This window comes from Electrona antarctica (assembly GCF_951216825.1).
Source record: "Electrona antarctica genome assembly, chromosome: 8".
NCBI classification, from domain to species: domain Eukaryota; kingdom Metazoa; phylum Chordata; class Actinopteri; order Myctophiformes; family Myctophidae; genus Electrona; species Electrona antarctica.
Genome location: NC_136789.1, coordinates 47,204,928 through 47,226,841, shown reverse-complemented (window position 1 = coordinate 47,226,841; position 21,914 = coordinate 47,204,928). Strand labels below are relative to the sequence as shown.

The 21,914-nt window shown below is 41.5% G+C and overlaps 2 protein-coding genes across 2 annotated transcripts; both read left to right on the top strand.

The window, feature by feature from the left end:
- The first annotated feature begins 536 nt into the window (after positions 1-536).
- Positions 537-6,265, top strand: LOC306928270 (melatonin receptor type 1B-B-like). The gene is made up of 4 exons (XM_079508249.1): positions 537-661; positions 1,822-1,940; positions 4,585-4,929; positions 5,765-6,265. The coding sequence occupies exons 2-4, from the start codon at positions 1,938-1,940 to the stop codon at positions 6,164-6,166; spliced, it is 750 nt and encodes a 249-aa protein (XP_079364375.1). The 5' UTR covers positions 537-661; positions 1,822-1,937; the 3' UTR covers positions 6,167-6,265.
- Positions 6,266-19,029: 12,764 nt separating this feature from the next.
- On the top strand, positions 19,030-20,877 carry LOC306928800 (phosphopentomutase-like; the record flags this gene model as incomplete). Its single annotated transcript, XM_079509072.1, has 1 exon — positions 19,030-20,877. One exon carries the CDS (start codon positions 19,030-19,032, stop codon positions 20,875-20,877), a length of 1,848 nt encoding a protein of 615 aa, XP_079365198.1.
- Between the last annotated feature and the right edge of the window lie 1,037 nt (positions 20,878-21,914).

Sequence of the window (21,914 nt, the reverse complement as noted above, 5' to 3'; positions counted from 1 at the left end):
TATGTAAGCTCCTGTCTCTATTGGCTACTTACCTTTTATTATTTATTCAGCTTCAAATGAATGAGCCGGCCTCACTGCAAGGTTGGGGTAGACTCACCATCCCTTGTATTCCCAAATTAATGTTTGATTGAAGTTCACATTTGCACAATGGTGTGAACTTATCCAATTATTTCTTTAGATATTGGACAACGAATCTCTTTAGCACATCATGTCCAGCTTTTGACATCTGTAAAATGTTCACAGTTTGCAGAATTAATGCGTTTAAAATGATTTAATTCTGCATGGAATAATTTGGTGTGCGTGCGTGCGTGTGTGTGTGCGCGTGCGTGCAATTAACAGTTGTCCATTTTAGTTCTATATGATAACATATATGCACACACACGCGCACCCACAGATATGCACAAATACACACACACACTCAACTCCGAGTCAAGAATGAGTTTTTAATCAGCGTTAATCTATCGAGGGCACAAAGACATTTTGACCTTCTCATTCTGGAGGAGACAATCCCTAGTAATAAGGATTTTAAAACTGATAGATCCATTTACTTCCCCATATATTTATACAAATACAATCTACCTATGGAACTGAGTGATGTCAGATTAGCAGACATTTTTGTTCTTATTGTGTGTTAAGTCCAATGATCACAATCACAGGAAATGTAAGTAAAACCTGATTTATAGTTATACAGACTGATAGACAGACCAACTCAACAGGCTTTGATGAATAACATGAAGTACATATACGGCATGTTAGACTGTAAGTAATTAAGATTGGACTTTTGATACAAATACACACATTTTCTTTTGCCATTCTTTTTTTGTATAGTATTTTTGGGGCTTTTTCTTACTTTATTTGATAGTGTACAGTAAATTGACAGGAAATGGGGGGAGAGAGATGGGGAGTGAAACGCAGAAAAGGTCGTCAAGATCGGGATTAGCAGCCTATAGGGGCTCCATTTTCGTCACCGCTAAACTCCTTATCCCTAAACTTCTTTGCCTTTTTTAACTATTTTGCAAAACATTTTTGAATAGTTCAACTAGTCAATCTACATTGACACGTTGTGAGCTTGTAGACTGGCCATTTTAACTATTCAAAAATGTTTTGCAAAATAGTAAAAAAAGGCAAAGAATTTTAGGGATAAGGAGTTTAGCAGTGACGGAAATGGAGCCCTAGGTGCCCAGACCGCTATGCCGGCCTGGGCTTTTGCCATTTATTCTTTTTTTCTTTTTCCTTAATTTTTATTTGCAGATTATCACACAGTTACAGTCTGCCATTTATTCTTAAATAGCCTATGTACTTTGAACTTTATTGAGAGGATGGCCCCTTGAGATGTCACATCTCGTTTTCGAGGGGGTCCTATACATACAAAATACAAACAATACAGCAGTGCAAGTACACAGTACTAAAGACACAACATGACATACAGTACAAACTGTACAAAATGAATTGAGAATATTTTTTATCGTCCGCTGCCCCCCCCCCCCAGGTTGGCAGAGGAAGTGTAGGATTACATTAGATAATTGACACTGGGTGAAAAAATGGGTTGCAAAATCGTGGGATTAAAATGTATCTTTTTTATTTTTACTAATTTGGTTCAGAAATTGCAAGAATAGCCCATCTACAAGCTCACAACACATCATGGCATGTTGTGAGCTCGTTTGTCACACAATACAGTACAGTATAGCTTGGTTAATGTGTTGTCTGTGATTCAAGTGAACGCTACACTTGCAATGTGATCCCATCTTTCTGCCCTCCCTTTCCGTCTCTTCACAATCTTATCTAATGGAAAGCATGCCTCCCTCCCTCTCTTCCTCACAGGTAACGTCTTTGTGGTGAGCTTGGCATTTGCAGACCTTGTAGCAGCGTTCTACCCATACCCTCTGGTTCTCTATGCTCTCTTTCATGATGGATGGTCACTGGGGAACACACAATGCATGGTGAGATGACCTCCATCATTCTATCATTCCACACACACACACACACACACACACACACACACACACACACACACACACACACACACACACACACACACACACACACACACACACACACACACACACACACACACACACACACACACACACACACACACACACACACACACACACACACACACACACACACACACACACACACACACACACACACGTGGTTGCAGTAGGAAAATGCTCTCCACAGCCCATCTTGTGTGCTGTGTTGGGCCCTACCTATGTTAGCGCAGGCAAACTTGTGTCAAGCGCACACCAGATAAAGCAAATTGACAAATTCCAGAGGGGACTTGCTGTGTATGCACTTGCTGTGAATCCTGACGGGCGGCACCACTGATCTGGAGTCAGATACAAGTGGTATGTGTGTTTGTGTAGACAGTATAGGCTACTCATATTAACCTACCAGGTTTATTTAATGTAGGTAGGCTTTAGTAGGCTAGCCGCTACTTTACAAAATAAGTTGGTAAAGTTGTAGACATTCGTTATTGCGCAGTCACACACACACACACACACACAAACACACATTGATTCTATACGAATCCCTCAAGCTGGAAAAAATATATATACTGTATATTTTAGTAGAACTTTACACATGTCTCACCCACTTGTGACAATGGTTAAATGCTTGTATCCAACAAAACTGTTATGCGTCATGATGACCAACAGAGAATGTTGTAGTTTCTCAATTCATAAATGGCTCACTGATCGCTCAAATAGATAGATTACCCATACTGCCAGGTCCTGTTTGGCTTGTCACCAGGCATCATTGATACATTTCTTCTTACAGAAAACACTTCTCATATGGCCAGTGCCAGATGTATTAACTGTGTTATTGCTTCGTAGCAATTTGCATTATCTGCTTGATGGTCTGTTTCAGGGGGGGGCGTAGATTTATTGATGACTCTGCACCTCTTGTTACAGACATTAGGCTTTTCTTCCATTGCAATATGCAATTACCCCAATTTAGTCATTATGCCTCCTTTAGTTGGTCATGTGGGAGGGTGTAGATGAGCATGTGTCTCGTATACTACCTCGATTAGCTGCAGTAATTTCAAGACCCTAAAGAGCTGACAGAATACTTAGCTGGACCTAATTATAACCATTCATTTGCTGAGTTGTAGGTTCCATATACCTATTACCTATGCTGTTTTTGTTATTTATCGTTGTCTTGTACTCCGGATATTGTGTGAATGTATTATTATCGACTATTACATTTTTCTGCATGCCTTTGGCAAACCTCTCAGTTGGGGGGGGGGGGGGGGACTATTAGATTATTTTTTAACTCATAACACATCCATACCTACAACATAACAACACTTAGATAATAGCCTACTTTATTTAAACCGTACCTACATAAAGCAATAAAACAAATCCTCCACTCGCGCATTAGATGAAAGTCCAGAGGAATCAAGCAGGCAGGACTGTCCTACTGACAGCCATGCATATTCCAATCCCTCACTTTCCTCCTGCATGTAATGTTTTTTGATGCTGTTGTATTTCTCATATATGCTGTTGCCTGTTTGACAGGCAATCTAGCCCATCATATAAATAAAGTAAATCCATTTAATGTGTTGCTTCAGATATATAAATGCACTTCAGTGTCTCGGCAGTTTAATCAGTTCAACACACGCATGCAGGCACTTTATGTTTACGTTTTAGGTCAGGATATTAGCACACAGATCAAAGTTTCGGCGGCTCTTTAAAGGAATGCCTTTGAAGTCCGCCACAAGGCACAGCTTTTTTAGGGCCCATCTCCCAGACTGCGTAGTCATGGTTTCAATTCAATACCCCGAAGAGATGGTCCATCCAATAACAGAACAGATAGCCACAGATAGGTGGCTGCTGTGAGTGTAGAATGGATGGAACAGAACAGAGGGGCCTGGGGCGGAGAATACGTTATGTTTTACATACGTTGGCCTCCGGTTCTATAAAGGGCAGATGTAAAAATAAATAAATAAGCGGAGCAAAGATTTTTCCTTGGCCTCTAAGGAGTGTGCATACAAAGCTTTAAGTGTGGCACGTGTTCCTCGTCCTAGTGGGAATTTGCATGCAAAATTGCATGGAAATCGCACGCTGTGATGCTTTAAGAGTTTAAGGCATTTTGTTAAAAACGGAGCAGTCCTGCAAACTTTGGAAGCCTAACTTAGCCAATCCGGATGGAGTATGAAAAATCTGAAAGACCCGTATCGTTTAATGACTATAGAGATACAGTGTATCGATTTGCCTGATGTTTGGTCAAAATCTGTAGGTGTACTGTCAAGAAATGTGTTTTACAAAAATCGTCCTCCTGGTGGCAGAGGTTCTGCTCTAGCATCCAGGGAGTCTGTGCACACTGCGAGCAAGTCAACGGTGCCGGAGATTAGCCGTTCACAGACGGAAGGACGAATGGACGCACGGCCGGACGGACAGGGTGCAAAACATACTCTCTCCCCAAGCCTTCGGCCCGGTGGAGACAATATAATCTCTTGAGCTTTATTGTATTTGATCTTTTTGACAGATATGTCAATCAATCAATCAATCAATCCACATTTTGAACAAGCTATTTTGTTTCACCAGTGACGAGTTTCACCTGTCCGATCTCTGTCCACAGATCAGCGGCTTCCTGATGGGGCTGAGCGTCATCGGCTCCATCTTCAACATCGCAGGGATCGCGGTGAACCGCTACTGCTACATCTGCCACTCCTTCTCCTACAGCCGCCTGTACAGCTACCGCAACACCCTGGTGTTCGTCGCCCTCATCTGGTTGCTCACGGTAGTGGCCATCCTCCCCAATTACTTTGTCGGCTCACTGCGCTACGACCCTCGCGTCTACTCCTGCACTTTCTCCCAGACCGTCAGCAGCTCCTACACGGTGGCAGTAGTGGTCATTCACTTCCTGGTCCCCATCGGCGTGGTGACCTTCTGCTACCTGCGTATCTGGGTGCTAGTGATTCAGGTGGGCTTGTGCTGTATGTTTTTACACCCCACAATGTAATTGAATGGCATCTTATGCTAGGGCTGTGACAATTACAACTTAGAAATTGACAATTAATTGCGATTAATGATTGAATTGTGTTTTGGGCATTAAACATTGGCACATATGAATAATTTCTGTTTGCTTTATAGGGCAGATTATGAGAAATAACTTGAATATACAAAGAAATTACTGTGTATTAATTATAGGCCAACTTAATTATACTTATACCACGAAGTGACACGTTGTGTTACTTTATCTAATGTGACATTTAAGGGGGAGGAAAAAAAGCACAACAAAGAAACCCTATCAAAGTGGGCGTGCTTAATGCTTATTAAGCTGTTTTGTGGACAATTAACTCTACAGTTATGCATGTGGGTGGGTGGCTGCATGTACTGTCCAACACAAGTGTACTATATGTGAGCGCTTTTCGTTTAGCTACTCCAACGCAGACGGTTAAGACATCTGTCCAAAAGTATTACCTCTGCATCCAAATTATTTGGAACAAATTATTAGTTTTCTATCTTAAAGATATAACATAATAATAATCATAATACTCAGTAATAATAACGATAATCAGGTCAGTCATTCCAGTAGAGTTTTGTACTCTGTGCGGGCAGCGACCGGGAGCCAATGGAGGGAGCGGAGAAGGGGAGTGACATGTGAGAATTCTGGCTGGTTGAAAACCAGGCGAGCTGCAGCACTTTTGATCACACAGAAAGAGAGAGAGAGAGCACACGTGACTGTGAGTAATGTACATCTTGTGGAATAATTTACGGTCTAATCTCCCTCTATCTCTTATCTTCATATTGTCCAGGTACGCCGCAAAGTGAAAATTGATGAAAGTCCCCACCTCAAGCCCAGTGACTTAAGGAACTTCATCACTATGTTTGTTGTTTTTGTGCTCTTTGCCATCTGCTGGGCTCCCCTGAACCTGATTGGCTTGGCAGTCGCCATAGACCCGCATCGCGTGGCGCCGCACATTCCCGAGTGGCTGTTTGTGGTCAGCTACTTCATGGCGTACTTCAACAGCTGTCTAAATGCCATCATCTATGGACTTCTCAACAGGAACTTCAGGACGGAGTACAAACGCATCATCACGTCCGTCTGGTCCTCTCGGCTGTTTGTGTCGGAGACGTCGCGAGCCGCCACAGACTGCAAGAGTGTGAGGAGCAAGCCGTCACCTCCTCCACCACTCAACAACAACGAGTCTCTCTAATTTAATTATGCTTATAAATTGTCTTTCTAGACTTTCCAATGCTTCAAAGAGCTTTACGATGTATTTCACTTTCAGTCATTCACACACACACACACACACACACACACACACACACACACACACACACACACACACACACACACACACACACACACACACACACACACACACACACACACACACACACACACACACACACACACACACACACACACACACACGAGGAGATCATGCAAGGCACCAACCTGCTCATCGGGAGCAAGGGTACTTCGCCGCGCAGCCAGAAGGAGTTTGGTATATCTAATCGGAAAATGCTTGATTCCAAGATGGACACTGTAACTCCTTAGCCACTGCTACCCCAGAACATGGTGGTTGCAATGTGAAACAAAAATACACAAACAAAACTTGTTTTGGTTCTTAATCTCTACTGTTTTGGTTTGATCAATTATGTTGGTTCTAAGGGCCTACTATGTTATGTATTTACGATTTTGGTTTTTGTGCTTTGTTGCTAATTTATGGAAAGCTAGAAATTTGAATCAAATTGTTAATGTAGTGAGTTATGACAGCAAAAGTAACTGTGTTTGTGAATACCATTTTGGCCCACATTAGACAGAAATCCGTGAATCACTGTTGTTTGTATCCAGTTTCAGCTTGTCCATATTGTACAGCCAAGCTCAAGATGAAGAAACTGCTCTGGGCCAGAAATGGACCTAAGGCTCCTATTTAGAAGATCTACATTATAGCGCTAAAGTGAATGACGCAAATTATTTGGGAGTCTGTCCAACTCCATTCTCCATCTAATGCACTCTTTTAAAAAGTGGATAAATTCTGACTGAGCCTCACTAAGGGATTGCGTTTAGACTAGACTTGACTTAAGACCAGGTCTGAACTGGTCCAAGGCGCAATCGCTTTCTGACTTCTCACCCCACGTAAGATGGCAAAGTGAATGTCCACACCTCATGCTAAGGCCAACACACCCATGGGTGCACAGATGGGCACACATACATTGGTATTTACTCAACATGGGCGCTGGGTGTTTGTTTCTTAGTGAAAACCACTGCATCCGATGTGACATATGTTCTGCATTTTTTGCCACAAGACTTCAACATTTCTTACCAGGGAGTCAAAAATCTATATTTTTCCATGCCAAGAATAGTAGATTAAGTAGATTTGAATGTCTACAACTAACCTTTTACCTCAATGGTAAATAGCCTCAAAGGGGGTAGGCCTAATACTTTACATAGAGTACTGTACTACTGCCTCAACGAACCCTTTCACCTACGTAGTTATACTTAGTATGAGATTAGAGTACTCCTAGTTGTTGGTACAGTAATGGATTATACGAAGACAACTCAAGTTGTGCTAGTATCCAAAAATGTATCCCGAATACAGCTCAACTTTTATCTTTCAGCAAAGTTGCACAGATAATTTTTTGTGTGAGAGATACAGTGTGTACATAATAGTAGCTATAGTGACCTGTTGTGCAACGTTTTAATAATAGCTATCATTAATTAAGTCAGCTCTACTTTTATATGACCAACTACTGTACTGACATTTCATAGCTGAATCACAAGTTATAATGTCCTGCCATCTTGTTATCTGTCACATAAGGTACAATATGGTTTACTTAAAGGGGAATACCACTAATTTTCCTATGTCATTATTATACCTGTTGTGTGGAAATATGTGTGAAACATTGTGAATCACATTCTTGATGATGTCATCAAGATGTGATTCACAATGTTAATGATTTATTTCATACCTCCAGTTCTAGGAAACACAGAATGGGGGGACTTTTTTTTATTATTTTCACAGCTCTAAGGTATATTAATGACATAGTAAAATGTTTAAAATGAGTGGTATTCCCCTTTAAAGCTACAACGACGCTAGATTTATGGGACTCTTTGGCAGCAGCAATACTTTAGCATATTGTACATTCATGTATAATTATGCAAAATTTCTATTTGTACTTCATAGAATCAAGTTATGCTGTTGTAACTTCTCTTTAAAAAAAATGTCTGTGAGAGGAGGAGAAGAGGTCACATTGTCAGAGTTAAACGAACACATACAAATGTTGTCCATTTGTACACCCTCAAGAGTTGTGGGCCCCTGACCAGACGTTGAGAAACAGTGTTGTATATCATTCATTCTCTCACCAGAGGTAGAGCTGTAGTCTGGTCTCTAGACCACATTTTAACCATTTACCGCCAACAGCGCCATCTGGTGGTGTCTCAGGACCCCATCCATCGTCATTTAATAGTTTCACTCGAAAACCGAGAAATCAGAAAAGTGAATTTTCGCTATGTAACGGGTGCCACGATTATTATTTAATTCACCCAAAACATACGTTTTGTAACCGAGGATCATATCGTTTAGAGAAATGAGGCGCAGATTAAGCTTGTTTTGACCCAAAAAGAAGAATCCGAGATATTACGATTCTAAAAACCATAAGCCAAAAGGCGATCTAGGTGCCGAATTAGTTAATGGTTTCGGTCCCATCTTGATCTCGCATGCAATTGTACTCTGTCTTGACTCAGTCTTGGACCAAAACCACTCGTGATTTTCTTTCTGCGCATTTCTCCATAGTTGGCTATTGCAGTTTTAAAGGGGCATTCCACAAATTTTCAACATTTTACTATGTCATTAATATACCTTAGAGCCGTTGTGTGGAAATAATAAAAAGGTCCCCCCATTCTGTGTTTCCTAGAACTGGAGATCTGAAAAAAATCATTAACATGGTGAAACACATCTTGATGATGTCATCAAGATGTGTTTCACCATGTTAATGATTTTTTTGATACTTACAGTTCTAGGAAACACAGAATGGGGGGACTTTTTTATTATTTCACACAACAGCTCTAAGGTATATTAATGACATAGTAAAATGTTGAAAATGAGTGGAATGCCCCTTTAAGAGATTTACTGTCAATAAAGTTCATTCTCAGATTTATTATTGTATTAATTACATCAGTACTTGAATAATTACTTAATTATATGAGTAATTTAGGCACACAATTATTTTTCTTATACACACGTATACTGTAATGGGTCAAAGACCCATGAAAATATGTATCACTGTCCGGGCTAAAATATTAATGAGTATGATGAAATTCATCCTAAAACATAAGTGGACCATATCGTGCTAGTGTTTACGGCAACATATAAATAAATGGGAAATATGTTGTATCCAGAAAATATTTTTTGAAGAACTTGCTTAATCCATGTCATTCACAAGGGAAAAGGGAACTTTAAAGCATGTAACGTGTGTCATAACAAAGGAGACCTACTAAAGTTTCTGAGGTATTTGATTATTTCACCCTTTCTCCCTCTAGTAATCTTTGAAACAAGAACGTTTCATTCAGTGCAATGCAGAAAACATACTTTAAAATATAAAATGCATATGAAAAGTAAGGATGCTCTTTATAGCTAAAGCATTATAGCTAAAGCTGCACATATGGGGCCAAGAAACTGGATGTTTATGTAAAATGTGCATAATACTTTTTTCATTCAGTGCAACAAAGGTTTCATGACAATAGCTTTGTTATACCTTGTTTTAACTAGTTTACAACATTTAAGTAAAAAACTATTTGGAAGGAAATATATGTAATTGTTGTATAAACACTGATAACTGTAATGTTGTCATTTTTAAACTATGGCATTTTAAGGTATTATAAGACCACTTTATAATGTAAATGGCTACACTGAATATAAAGCAAAAATCTAATCGAATGACATTTTGTTACTCTGAATGACGTATTCACTAAAGCCCACAAAATTAATTAAATGTCATTTATTCAACAAGAACAATGATTCCACAAACTATTGGAACTATTGGAAAACTATTGGGGACTAGCAGCAATAATATTTAACTTTAGTTATTTTTAAGTAAGTTTTCCTAAGTAATACAATTTCTGACAGTTTAAGCAATGACACTTGTGAAAAAAGTCATTTTGTTTAATCTAATATTGTAGGAAAAAGCTTCCGCACACCTAGAAGTCAGGCGTATGCACAGGTGCGTAGGCCAATGGACATCAATGAAAGGAATGAAAATACACCCGCACACTGTGTACAGTTGGAGGCCATCGATATTGTCCTTTTCTTTTTGCTGAGGTTTGCGTGATCTGCGCAAAACCCCTTTTGGTGTTTTAAACATTATGTTATAATTTAGCTATTGAAAAATAGCAGATCTACAAGCTCATAGTGGCGCACTACGAGCTTGTAGGTCTGCTATTTTTGAAAAATCGTGAAAATATTTATTTCAGAAAACTGGAGGATTTAGAAGGATTTTTTAAAATTTTGAGGTCAGGCCTAAATGGGTCAAATGATAAGGGACAATATCGGTGGCACCCAACTGTATCTGCTCTAGACCAAGAAGGTCCGGAGGGACCGAAACGTCGCAATTAAGAAAATACTTATGTACCGAGCAGATACACAGTGTGCGGGTGTATTTTCATTCCTTTTATTGAATTTATTTAATTGAATATAAAAGCTTAATGTTACACTGAATGAGATTTTATGGCAAACATTTATATGAATGACAATAAAACAATTACTGGCTTTATTCATGACTATAAATATGATTAGGGAATAGATCCTTAAAGTCTTTGACCCTAAATACAGGTGGTGTAGTATTATTTCCAAAAGTATGTAGATTTGTAGAAAGCCTAATTCTCTCCTTATTATAGCAATAGTAAGGTGTTTGACACTCTTATGACTTGCTATACCTAATCATGAGCTTTTCCAACAGCAGTATTTCAGACTTCTGTCTCTGTAATGGAAAACTGGGCCACCCTCCCCAACCAGTTTTGTTGTTGACCGTGTCTCGCTTTACGTGGTCTTGAATACAGCACTACCTCTAGGTTGCCTTGTTGTATTATTATTTGTAAGCCGACTGTCATTTCTTGTTTGGAAGTTGCGCACATCTAAATCCACAGCTCAGGGTGTCTGCCAAACACAAACGTTAAATTCAGCTACCTATTTTGACTGAGTGAATTCCACTGCATGTAAATTAAGATTATGGACATTTATAGACTATGGACTATGGACTAAATACCATCATAGTGATAAATATATTATAAATCACTCTTCTAATTAACTCTTAGAATTTATAATGTCATTGTGTAATTTATTCCATCCTTTTCTTAAATACACAAGTGGCCTCAACCGTAATGAACGTTGTATTGTTACTCCATTTCTCTACCCATAATGTATTATAGACAAGTGCTGGTACGTGACCTTAATGGAATGTGTTAGTTTGCTGTTTCCTACCTTTTGGTGTATACCTCTTAACACCAAAAGGTTGCAGCTAAAACTCCCCTGAAACCTATCTGGGTATATATGTGTGTATTCAATTTGCATCCTTGAAAATACCATAGATTTTTTATGCCGTTTTTATTTATACTTGTATTAAATGGAAGAAACAGAGTGCCCTTGAGTTAAAAACTGAACTGAAGCAGCTTCAAATCATGTTTTCTCAAGGGCACAACTTCACAGCATAGATTGTACACTTCTAGTAAAGGACAGCTATATTGAAAAGCAACCCACAAGTGTTTGATATAGGAACAAAAGAAACACAATGAAGTCTCAAAAGACCATACCAAAATACACAATGCAGTCTAACAATCACAGGCTGCCAGGCATTAACAGCAGCAACATAAAACGTGCGTGGCTCACGGTGGCTGGCCAGGCAGAGCCACGGACAATACAATGTCAATCTGGTGACGGGTGGGACCCGTCAATAGATAAGATACTGCAGAGAGCAGCAAAAGGAAAACCCATGCCAACACACTGACATACAGAAGGAAGGTAGTCACAATATTGTCTGAACAAAATAATGCAGGTCTCCTGAGGACTCTTTTAAATGTACATTACAGAAGTTTAATTTACCGGTAAAGCATTGGATGAATTGTTGTTGGAGTGAGTTATTACTGGTCTTTGGAGATGTGACAAACATTATAGGCCTACTATTGACATGATGCGTTATAGTCTTATTTCATATGGAAATACTGCCTTAGATACTAACAGGCCACCAGGAAGTGCTACATTTTGAACTTACTTAGTATTTCATTTTCCTTGTTTCATTTGAAACCGAACATTGTGTTGTACTATTTGTAACTGTATATCACTTCTCACTTTTCCAGTTTCTTTTTTTGGAGGGGCGCTAGCCCTTCCTATATTCAGCTTTCGTCCTACACAATGTAAATTCCCATTGACAATGCATGGAGAATTTTACGTCATAGTGTCTGAGCAAATCGGCTTAGTGTCTATTTTACGTCATGATGATGTATGATGATAAGAGCGCCCCTCACTTCACACGGGTGTGATTTTTGTGTCATAGATCGTTTGTGTGGAGGGGGGGGGGGGGGGGGCATTTCTGTTATTATTCTGGTGCATTACACTGGGCAATGATGAAAATAATGCTTTTAATAAGTGGACCTTTATACATTTAGCTGTATGGTTGTGGTGGCCAGGTAAATGTCTATTGTAAAACCTGTGCAAACAGTGAGTGATGAATGTGCATGCTGTCATTTTTGTTGTTATTTATGACCAGTGTTGTGTTTATTGAGAACAAATTACTGGACCCAAGTATGTTGTCACTGAGGTTTGTCTTGTATCATGCCATGTATCGTTCAAGGTGGAATGTAACTAAATGGCTTGTTTTGACAATTCAAAAAAGATCTGTGTTGTATGTGTTTTCTTCTGAAACTGTGAATAATAAAAGTTATTATGTTATTCTTCAGCCAAATTTAACTTCTGTACTTTTATTGAAATTATTATCTCAGCCAGGCCAGAACGGCCGAGGACGAGGATTATGTTTTTGCACCTGCCCGTGCATCTGTAACCTCCACCCCAAATGTTTAAAATCAGCCTCATGGTGACGCAATAACAGGCCTCTTCAAAATGTGGCCATTCACTCTTGACTCCTGACTCCTGTCATACAATCTTCGGAACATGACACAACTCCCAATATACAGTAGGTCACACCCATTTCTGCCTGACAAGATTTTCTTGAATCGCCCTGATGTCACTCTATCCCACGCTATCCCTGGGTCACCGAAGTATGAAATAGTAATACCAAAGGGAAATCTGAGATTGCGTCATATAAGAACTGTGTTCCAAAAATAAACAAATCAATCTGCCATTCTGTCAGGTATGTGAATCTGTGTATAGGATATTGAGTTACATTTGATAATGCCTGCATGTGTTTGGAGAAGATTTATGTATTACTCTTTGGATAAATGAATAGGCTACTTTTTCCACCATCATTTTATGCTTCATATCCATATGAGTAAAATTGCAGGGCTGATTTGTTTATTTCTGATTGGCTACGATTGGCTTCCAAATTTTGCAGGAGGTGCAGGTTTTGCAAAAATTGCCACAAATCATGAACAGGGTCTGCCCAAAATGTGACTTATTCTCACCAATTTAGACACAAATGTCTCATGCATCATGTGACAATGACCATCAAACAGTGTTTTGATACATACCATTTTCAAATACATTTACAAATGTGTGCGGGCCTATTTCTTATAAAAAACATATCATGAATGCAATGCAACAACGCAACGCAACACAACACAATAATACCAACATTGGAATGGCATGTTGATAGGCCTCTAGAGAGCACATTTACAAAACGTTTTGGCCTGGTGGAGATCTGCGCTCCAAAGAGTACACTTTCGTGTTGATTTCATCTACTAAAACTGTGACTACTGTGACTAAAGAGGAACAAACAGGCATATACACTACCCAGCTGCTTCCATTTTACAGCAAGCCAGCTTGGAGGTCATTAGTGTTGCATGTTATTCTTATTTTATCATTTGTACCAACAATGAATTATAAAAGGACACAAAGATGGTGCCTGGGTTTTAACAGCATTTCTGTTGATTGTGAATTGTGTTTAGTATGACTGTTTCACACCTGTCTCTCCTGCAGTACTATTGGTGTTGATTGAGCGGGGGAAGGTACCAATAAACAAATACAGCGTGAAGGCCAGATTACGAGGGCAGCCAGTCAAGACAAACTACAGCTTGTTTGAATATGGATGCATACAAATCATATTCAATCATGATGCTACTAAATATAAGGAGCTGAGTGTACTGTTTAAAACATTTTCATTGTTGTTGTCAATGTTGTATAGTAGTGCCATTTCAATTATGCATGCTCAAGGAGGAGGTTATGTAACTGCAAGTGGTATGAATTAATATGCAAGCACATTATCCAAATATAGTACCCCTATTCTCAGTAGGTGCTGAAGGAATATTCAATCCCATATGCTGTAGGTAGGAACCAGTTCAGAGAGATCACTTGGCTCCCAGTGGAATCCAGGGTTACCATGGGCAGATAGACCATGGTTCATAAGATCACACAGTATATGGTATACAGTATGGTTCCTATATATTTTTAACTGGTTTTCGGAAAACAGACTTGGGTCTATATGGACTTTTTAATGTTTGTTTAGGGCACTTTAGAAGTGATGCAGCCCTCACTTCACATGAGTGTGATTTTTAAAGAAATGTTTTACTCGGGTAAATGAGGTACAAACCACCAGAACCAGTGTAGGAAATGTGAGCCATCCTGCTTTTAAAAGTAAAGTTGACAAAGGATAATTTACTTAATAGGAGCCACACAGTGGAACAGTGTGGATCCTCTACCAATAGGGCGGCCGTGGAGACCGGTCGCACCAATGAACTGCAGCGGACAATGAGGTATGTACGTTTCTATGCTTACTCTGCAAAATCCGACCTCGCACTTGTATGTCGCTCTGAATAAGAGCGTCTAAGAATAAGAGCGTCTGCTAAAGGCCTACATTTTCAGAAGAAAAAAAACGAGTCAGGAAAAGTGGAATATAGGAGTGGGAGTGAACCTTGTATTTTGCTAACCAATAACAGAGAGGCGTCGCTCCAAATTTGGTGACATCAGTGTTCCCCGCTGTGTTCTAGCGGGGAGGGGAGGGAAGGAGGAGGGGGCGGGGGTGGGTGCACAGATTGGTGAACCAATACGATCCACCGGCTGTTTAAGTCGGCAGCCCGCCCCTCTACAAAAGCAATCACACAGGCTGAAGCAGGCTACTGCATAATGCATTAGTGACTCCTACAGGTTGGTCGGGGCACCTGTTAATAAGGTGCGGAACTGGGAAGGATAGAGTGTTCACCCTCCTGGTGAAACTCACAAATACTACCCCATTACACATTTTGTACAATATGTTCTCTAGGCTGAAGACAAGAGGTTATTTATGCCTTCGACATTAGGATCACATTATGGCCAACTCAATGGCCTTGTGGTTAGTGTCCGCCCAGAGACTGGGAGGTTGGGGTTTGATCCCCGGCCGGGGGGCAAAACTTTGCCACGAGTAGAGGGGATGGAAATCAATTGGATGGTGGTAGATCATTATTGCAATCTTTTCAAAACCAGTGATTTTCTACTGCCTACAAATGTTAAAAGGGGTTAGTATGCCCATTTTCATTCTACACTCTACAGTATGATCAATGTCAAATTATCATAATACTGGGACGTTAGGAGCTGATCCTCCCCCGTTGTGATCTGCCAGCATATATTATTTTGCTAGACGAACTGTCTATCCGACTCCCAAGAACTTTACAAAGATTTCCATAACATCTCTTACATAACACCATGCGCCAAGTGGTTGTCTAGATGCCTGGAATCTAATTACATGGGATCTAATCATAGGCTTTTGTTCATTTGAAAGCCAACAACTCTCTCCCTCAACTCCTCTGGCCTCCAAGTGACATCATGTTTGTCAGGTGTTTATGAACAAAGCACAGACAAAGAATAATGTGATTACTTGGTGAATTTTCTTTTCAGACAGAGACTAATCGCACGCGCGCGCGCACACACACACACACACACACACACACACACACACACACACACACACACACACACACACACACACACACACACACACACACACACACACACACACACACACACACACACACACACACACACACACACACACACACACACACGTTTTACTGAGGTTAAGGTTAAGAATAAGGTTATAGGTTTATAGTTTACTGAGGTTACGTTTATAGGAATACCATGCAGGTAGAAAGTGAGATCGTTCAGAGTTCGCCGGAATTGCGCCCAGGGCGACTGTGTATTGAGGCGAACGTTCTGGTATTAGATACAAAGGATTATGTTACCTACTGTGTATACCATGGCCCCTAGATTGTGGCACCAACCTAGCCTGGTAAACCCTTCCCCCTTGAAATAAAATCATTCTGAATGGGAGGGAGGGGTGAATGAAATGTTTCAAGAGGGATGGGTTTACCAGGCTAGCACCAACCTAGCCTGGGCAGCATTCCTTTTCAGGTTTATGATCCGGTCGTTACGTCATGTCCTCCGAGGTGGAAAGACTGGTGATGCGAGGTTAGCACCAACATGGTTCTTCAACCAAAGCATATTTTCGTCTATATACTGATCTCTCTGACTCGGTGGGTTTTACACATCAATATATCCATTCCTGGTGGCCCATCTCTTTCCTCCCACTTTGGGGGAGACCAGAGTTTGCAGTCATAGCCTCCTCCTGGATGAATTTGCAGCACAGCAATGTGCCGTCAGAAATCTCAATAACCTCTGCACAGTGGACCTTCCAATCTAAGAAGTTAGAGAAAAAGTGTACCAGAGACAGACATGTCATTTATGGCTATTCTATAGTCAACCACAGAGGGGGTACATCTAGAAAACTAGATTTGATACAGCATGCAAGCCTGTGTTTTAAAACATGTATTAACATGTAAACAGTAAATAAGGATTTTACCAAATAGGAATATTAAATGTGGATATTTGGAAAGTGGAAATTATGTATTTCATGCATGTCAAACAAACTGAATACAACTTCTGAATGACGGTTACATTGCCATGCTACCTCGAAAAGGGACTTATAGACACTAGGAAGCAGGGTGAACGTGTAGACAACCACACTTTATAAGTAATGTAATGATTTCTTATTTATGCACATCCTATGCTTGGCACTCGGCATCAAAGGGTTGGATTGGGGTAGTATAATTATAACAGTTAACACCTAGAACGCCTGGGGGTATTTGTAAACATTAAATCAGGACGCCCAGCGATTTGTTTCTACAGGGCCTATTTCAAGGTTGCTCCGCGCCATTTTGGAAGTAGCTTGAAGTAGTTAGATGTAGCCAAAACACCCCCGAGGGGATCGACAACAACACGACAAGCGACGGGACCGCGATGGGCCGTCAAAAACATAATCTTTGGTTAGAATTGGACGGATTGATTTAGACCAAGAGTTATTCACGGAATTTTGCTCCCATCCGCTAAAATGGAGGGGGACCACTTTGGATGACGTCCCCACCGGAAATGACATTGAATGTTGCTCAATCGACAAAAATTGATGGCAACACTACACTGACACGGTCAGCGGAGAGGCTGCTGTCTGTGTACCGTCGGCCCGTCTGTAAAGAGCCATGAGCCGAGAGGGAGCGGAGGGGCAGCAACAACGCCGGGTAATCTCTCAGCCAAAATATCCCAAAACAGTGTCCGGGGAACAGAACTGTTCCTTTTCCTCAGACTACTTTTACTTTAATTAAAATGTAAGATGCAGTGGCTGTAATTGGGTCAAGGATCTTGCTTTCGTGAGCAATGGTGTACGAGATTGGTAATAAATTGGTCAAATCATGACATTGTTAGACCATCTGGGGGAAATAAATCTGCATCGTCGTCGTCGTCCCACGCAATTCTAGCCTACCTAAAGGTAAAATCCACCCGCCGCTTATGGCTGAAACAATTTAATTCTTTACTGATCATTGATCATGCTGAAATGTTGAAACAAGATGCTGAAACAATGTAATGTGTTCGTTGTGAACTGAAAGCGCACCACTGTGTTTATTAGCAAACTGTAAATAAAGTACCAAAAAAAACAGTTTTTCCCCCGCTGCGGCGGCGCGGGGGGTTGCGGGGCGGGTGGGCACCCACTGACGTTATAGGAACCTTCCGCCACTGCCATGTCATAACCATGTTTATTGAAATTATAGCTGTCATACATTTACACCGATTGCTCCATCACCTCTCTTATGCTGTGTAATGTGTTGTGTGGCATGCTCTGAATGAAGAAATAACACTAATACCATATGTCATAATAACCATGTTTATTAAAACGGTTTTAGAATAACACAGATTTCTCCAGCACCTTCCTCTTTCCACTGCTGATCATGTCCAGCGCATATAAGAATTAAGCAATATCGGCAAGTTAGCTGATGGGGTGACGGGGTGTTTAAAAAAAAGTTTGACACATGCTGCATTATAGACGCGTCACCATGGGAACCAATGTCGCCGTCGCCGACGGCTGTTTGCTTAACGATTTTGACAGCTACGGCAATTGCGTCACAGCTCCTGTACTTCCGCCTAGCGGAGCCGTCCTGAAAACTTGCTTAAAGTCCCTATTGTCCCCATTGCCACCCTTAGATCTCCATACGTATATGGAGCTGACCTGTTCTAACATTCCATATGTTGATCTGACCTCATCAAACCCTGTACACTCAAGACACGCTCCATATATGGCCAGTACAGAATTCATTCCATATGTTAATCCGACCCTCCATGCCAAAGCGCCAGCGCTCGCCCAGCAGTCTGCTGTCACCCAGGCGGATGCGTGCACGCGACCTCGCCCTTTAGGAGGTTGCTTCTCGCCCTCAGGCGTCTTACTGGTAATAATGGGTACTGCATTAACAAGTAGCAGCTGTGCATGCGTGCGTGTGTGACTGCCATAATGATACCAAGATATGGTATCCATATTTGGGCATTTGTTTGTGCTGCTGTATAAGTGACCAGTGCCTGCAATATTCACTACAAGTTAGTCTTTGGAACAAAGCATGGAAAAAGTAAAGGTGATAATTGATGTGTCTACGACTGGTGACATCAGCTTGGACCAAGCCATCAAGCAGTGGCTGGAATTCGACAAACATCCCAAAACAGTGACTCTGGTAGAAGACCTGGTAAAGAAAGGGGCAGTGGCAGAGCTGAGAAAATGTTTCTCTTCCAGGATGGAGTTTGGCACAGCAGGTCTGAGGGCAGCCATGGGCCCGGGCATATCCCGTATGAACAACCTCACCATAATCCAGACCACACAGGGCTTTTGTCGTTACCTAGAGCAGTGCTTTGACAACCTGAAAGAACGAGGGGTGGTGATTGGCTATGATGCCCGGGCCCACCCTGAGAGCGGGGGCAGCAGCAAGCATTTTGCTAACCTGGCAGCAGCCGTCTTCATCAATCAAGGGGTGCCTGTCCACGTCTTCTCTGACGTTGTACCTACGCCCTTTGTGCCTTTCGCAGTGTCCCGCCTGGGTCTCTGTGCTGGAATCATGGTTACTGCATCACACAACCCCAAACAGGACAACGGGTATAAAGTGTACTGGGAAAACGGTGCCCAGATCATCCCCCCACATGACAACGGCATTTCCAATGCCATAGAGAAGAACCTGGAGCCGTGGCCTGAATCCTGGAATGCAGAGAGGGCCCTGAAGAGCCCCCTGCTCCGTGACCCTTACCAGGACATCCACACGCAATATTTCACAGCCATCCAGATACACTGTCACCACAGGGAGATTAACAAGGCTTCAGAGGTGAAGATTGTGCACACATCTGTGCACGGGGTGGGCCATTCATTTGTACAGTCGGCATTCAATGCATTCAACCTTCATCCTCCATATGCTGTAGAGGAGCAGAAGGACCCCGACCCAGAGTTCCCAACGGTCAAATACCCCAACCCTGAGGAAGGAGAGGGTGTTTTGGCTCTATCCTTTTCTCTGGCAGAGCGGAAAGGGGCCACCGTGGTGCTTGCTAATGACCCAGACGCTGACCGTCTAGCCATCGCTGAGAAGAGTAGTGGACAGTGGCGTGTGTTCAGTGGTAATGAGTTGGGAGCCTTGATGGGCTGGTGGCTGTTCCACTGTTGGAAACAACAAAACCCAGATTCTGCTTCTATTAACAATGTCTACATGCTGGCAAGCGTTGTCTCATCCAAGATAATACGAGCCATGGCTCTGAAGGAGGGCTTCCACTTTGACGAAACACTGACGGGGTTCAAGTGGCTGGGAAACAGAGCCAAAGACCTGCTGGACCAGGGAAAGACTGTGTTGTTTGCTTTTGAGGAGGCCATAGGATATATGTGCAGTACCTCTGTACTGGACAAAGATGGAGTGAGTGCTGCAGCCATAGCAGGAGAGATGACTTCTTATCTGGCCACTACAAACACAAGCCTCTCCCAGCAACTAACTGCCATCTATGAAGAGTATGGCTACCACATCACGAAGAACTCCTATTTCATCTGCCATGACCAGGAGGTGATACACAGTTTGTTTGAGCGCCTCCGTAACCACGGTGACAAGAAGGGTTCCTACCCGACTGAGTGTGGGCGCTTTTCCGTCACTGCCGTACGAGACCTCACCACGGGCTATGACAGCAGCCAATCCAACAACAAGGCGCTTCTCCCCACCTCCAGTTCCAGTCAGATGATAACATTTTCCTTCTCCAACGGGGGTGTGGCCACCATGAGAACCAGTGGCACCGAGCCAAAGATCAAATACTACACAGAGCTTTGTGCTGGCCCTGGAAACAGTGATGTGGCACAGTTGCAGCAGGAGCTGGATGACTTGGTTGAGGCCATCGTTGAAAACTTTTTCCAACCCAAAAAGAACAATTTGCAACCCAAGCCAGAGTAACCATAACATACTATACAGTACAGCATATACAGTGTATACACTCAGGCGCACACCATTTGGAGTGAGTTTGGTTGTGGTACCGATACTACTGGTTATTAGCGCGCAAGTAGTTTTCGGCTGTGTGCGTCGGTGGCGTCGCTCAGCCAATCAGAGATTGTGTATTACTATTTTTTCATTGGCAAATGAGGCATGGTTGTGTGTTGTTGCACACACCTTGGTTGAGCTTTTAAAAAAAAGTTTAATTAATTTGAAATAAATGTAATAAACAATAAACAGTACAATATTGTGCACAACACACAGTATGTGAGTGAAATGTTGACATACTTATAACCACACTGTGGAAAACGATAAAGATATGATAGTTTGAAGTGAAACAAGTATAAAGTAAGTCATTTTGTAAATTTTTGTACAAACTTTACACTTTGCGTATGATGACTTTAAACTATAAAATGATTAAAGTAATATGTGTAAAGTGTGTGTGTGTGTGTGTGTGGTGTGTGTGTGTGTGTGTGTGTGTGTGTGTGTGTGTGTGTGTGTGTGTGTGTGTGTGTGTGTGTGTACCAGTTTGCACAAAAGTGTATCTCCTCTAGACTCATCTGTATGCCCACAAACATCATTATCAACCACTCCACATCCACCTTTCCTCCCTTCACCAGTGAAAAATAAATGGAGGGCATTTGTGTTGACAAACACTGCCATAGTAGCCTAGGAAACCCAGGCACTACTGCCATAGATAGGTAATACAACCAGTTCACGTTTTGCATGCTTTCATAAGGGTCAATTTCAAGCACCACTGCCCTCCCTGACCCCTGCATTGAGAGAAGCACTTTCACTTAGTTTTCATTTCAGTAAGCCGGTGAAGCATTGTGTGAATGGTCGATTGAAAAGCCTTTGGGTTAATTCCCAATGGGAATCATCTGTTTCAATTTACAATGTAGGCATTTAGCAGACACTAATACTATAGCAGACAAAATAGTGCCAGGAGGGATAGTGAGGGAAATCATAATTACTATGTGAATTGATTAATTTATATTTAT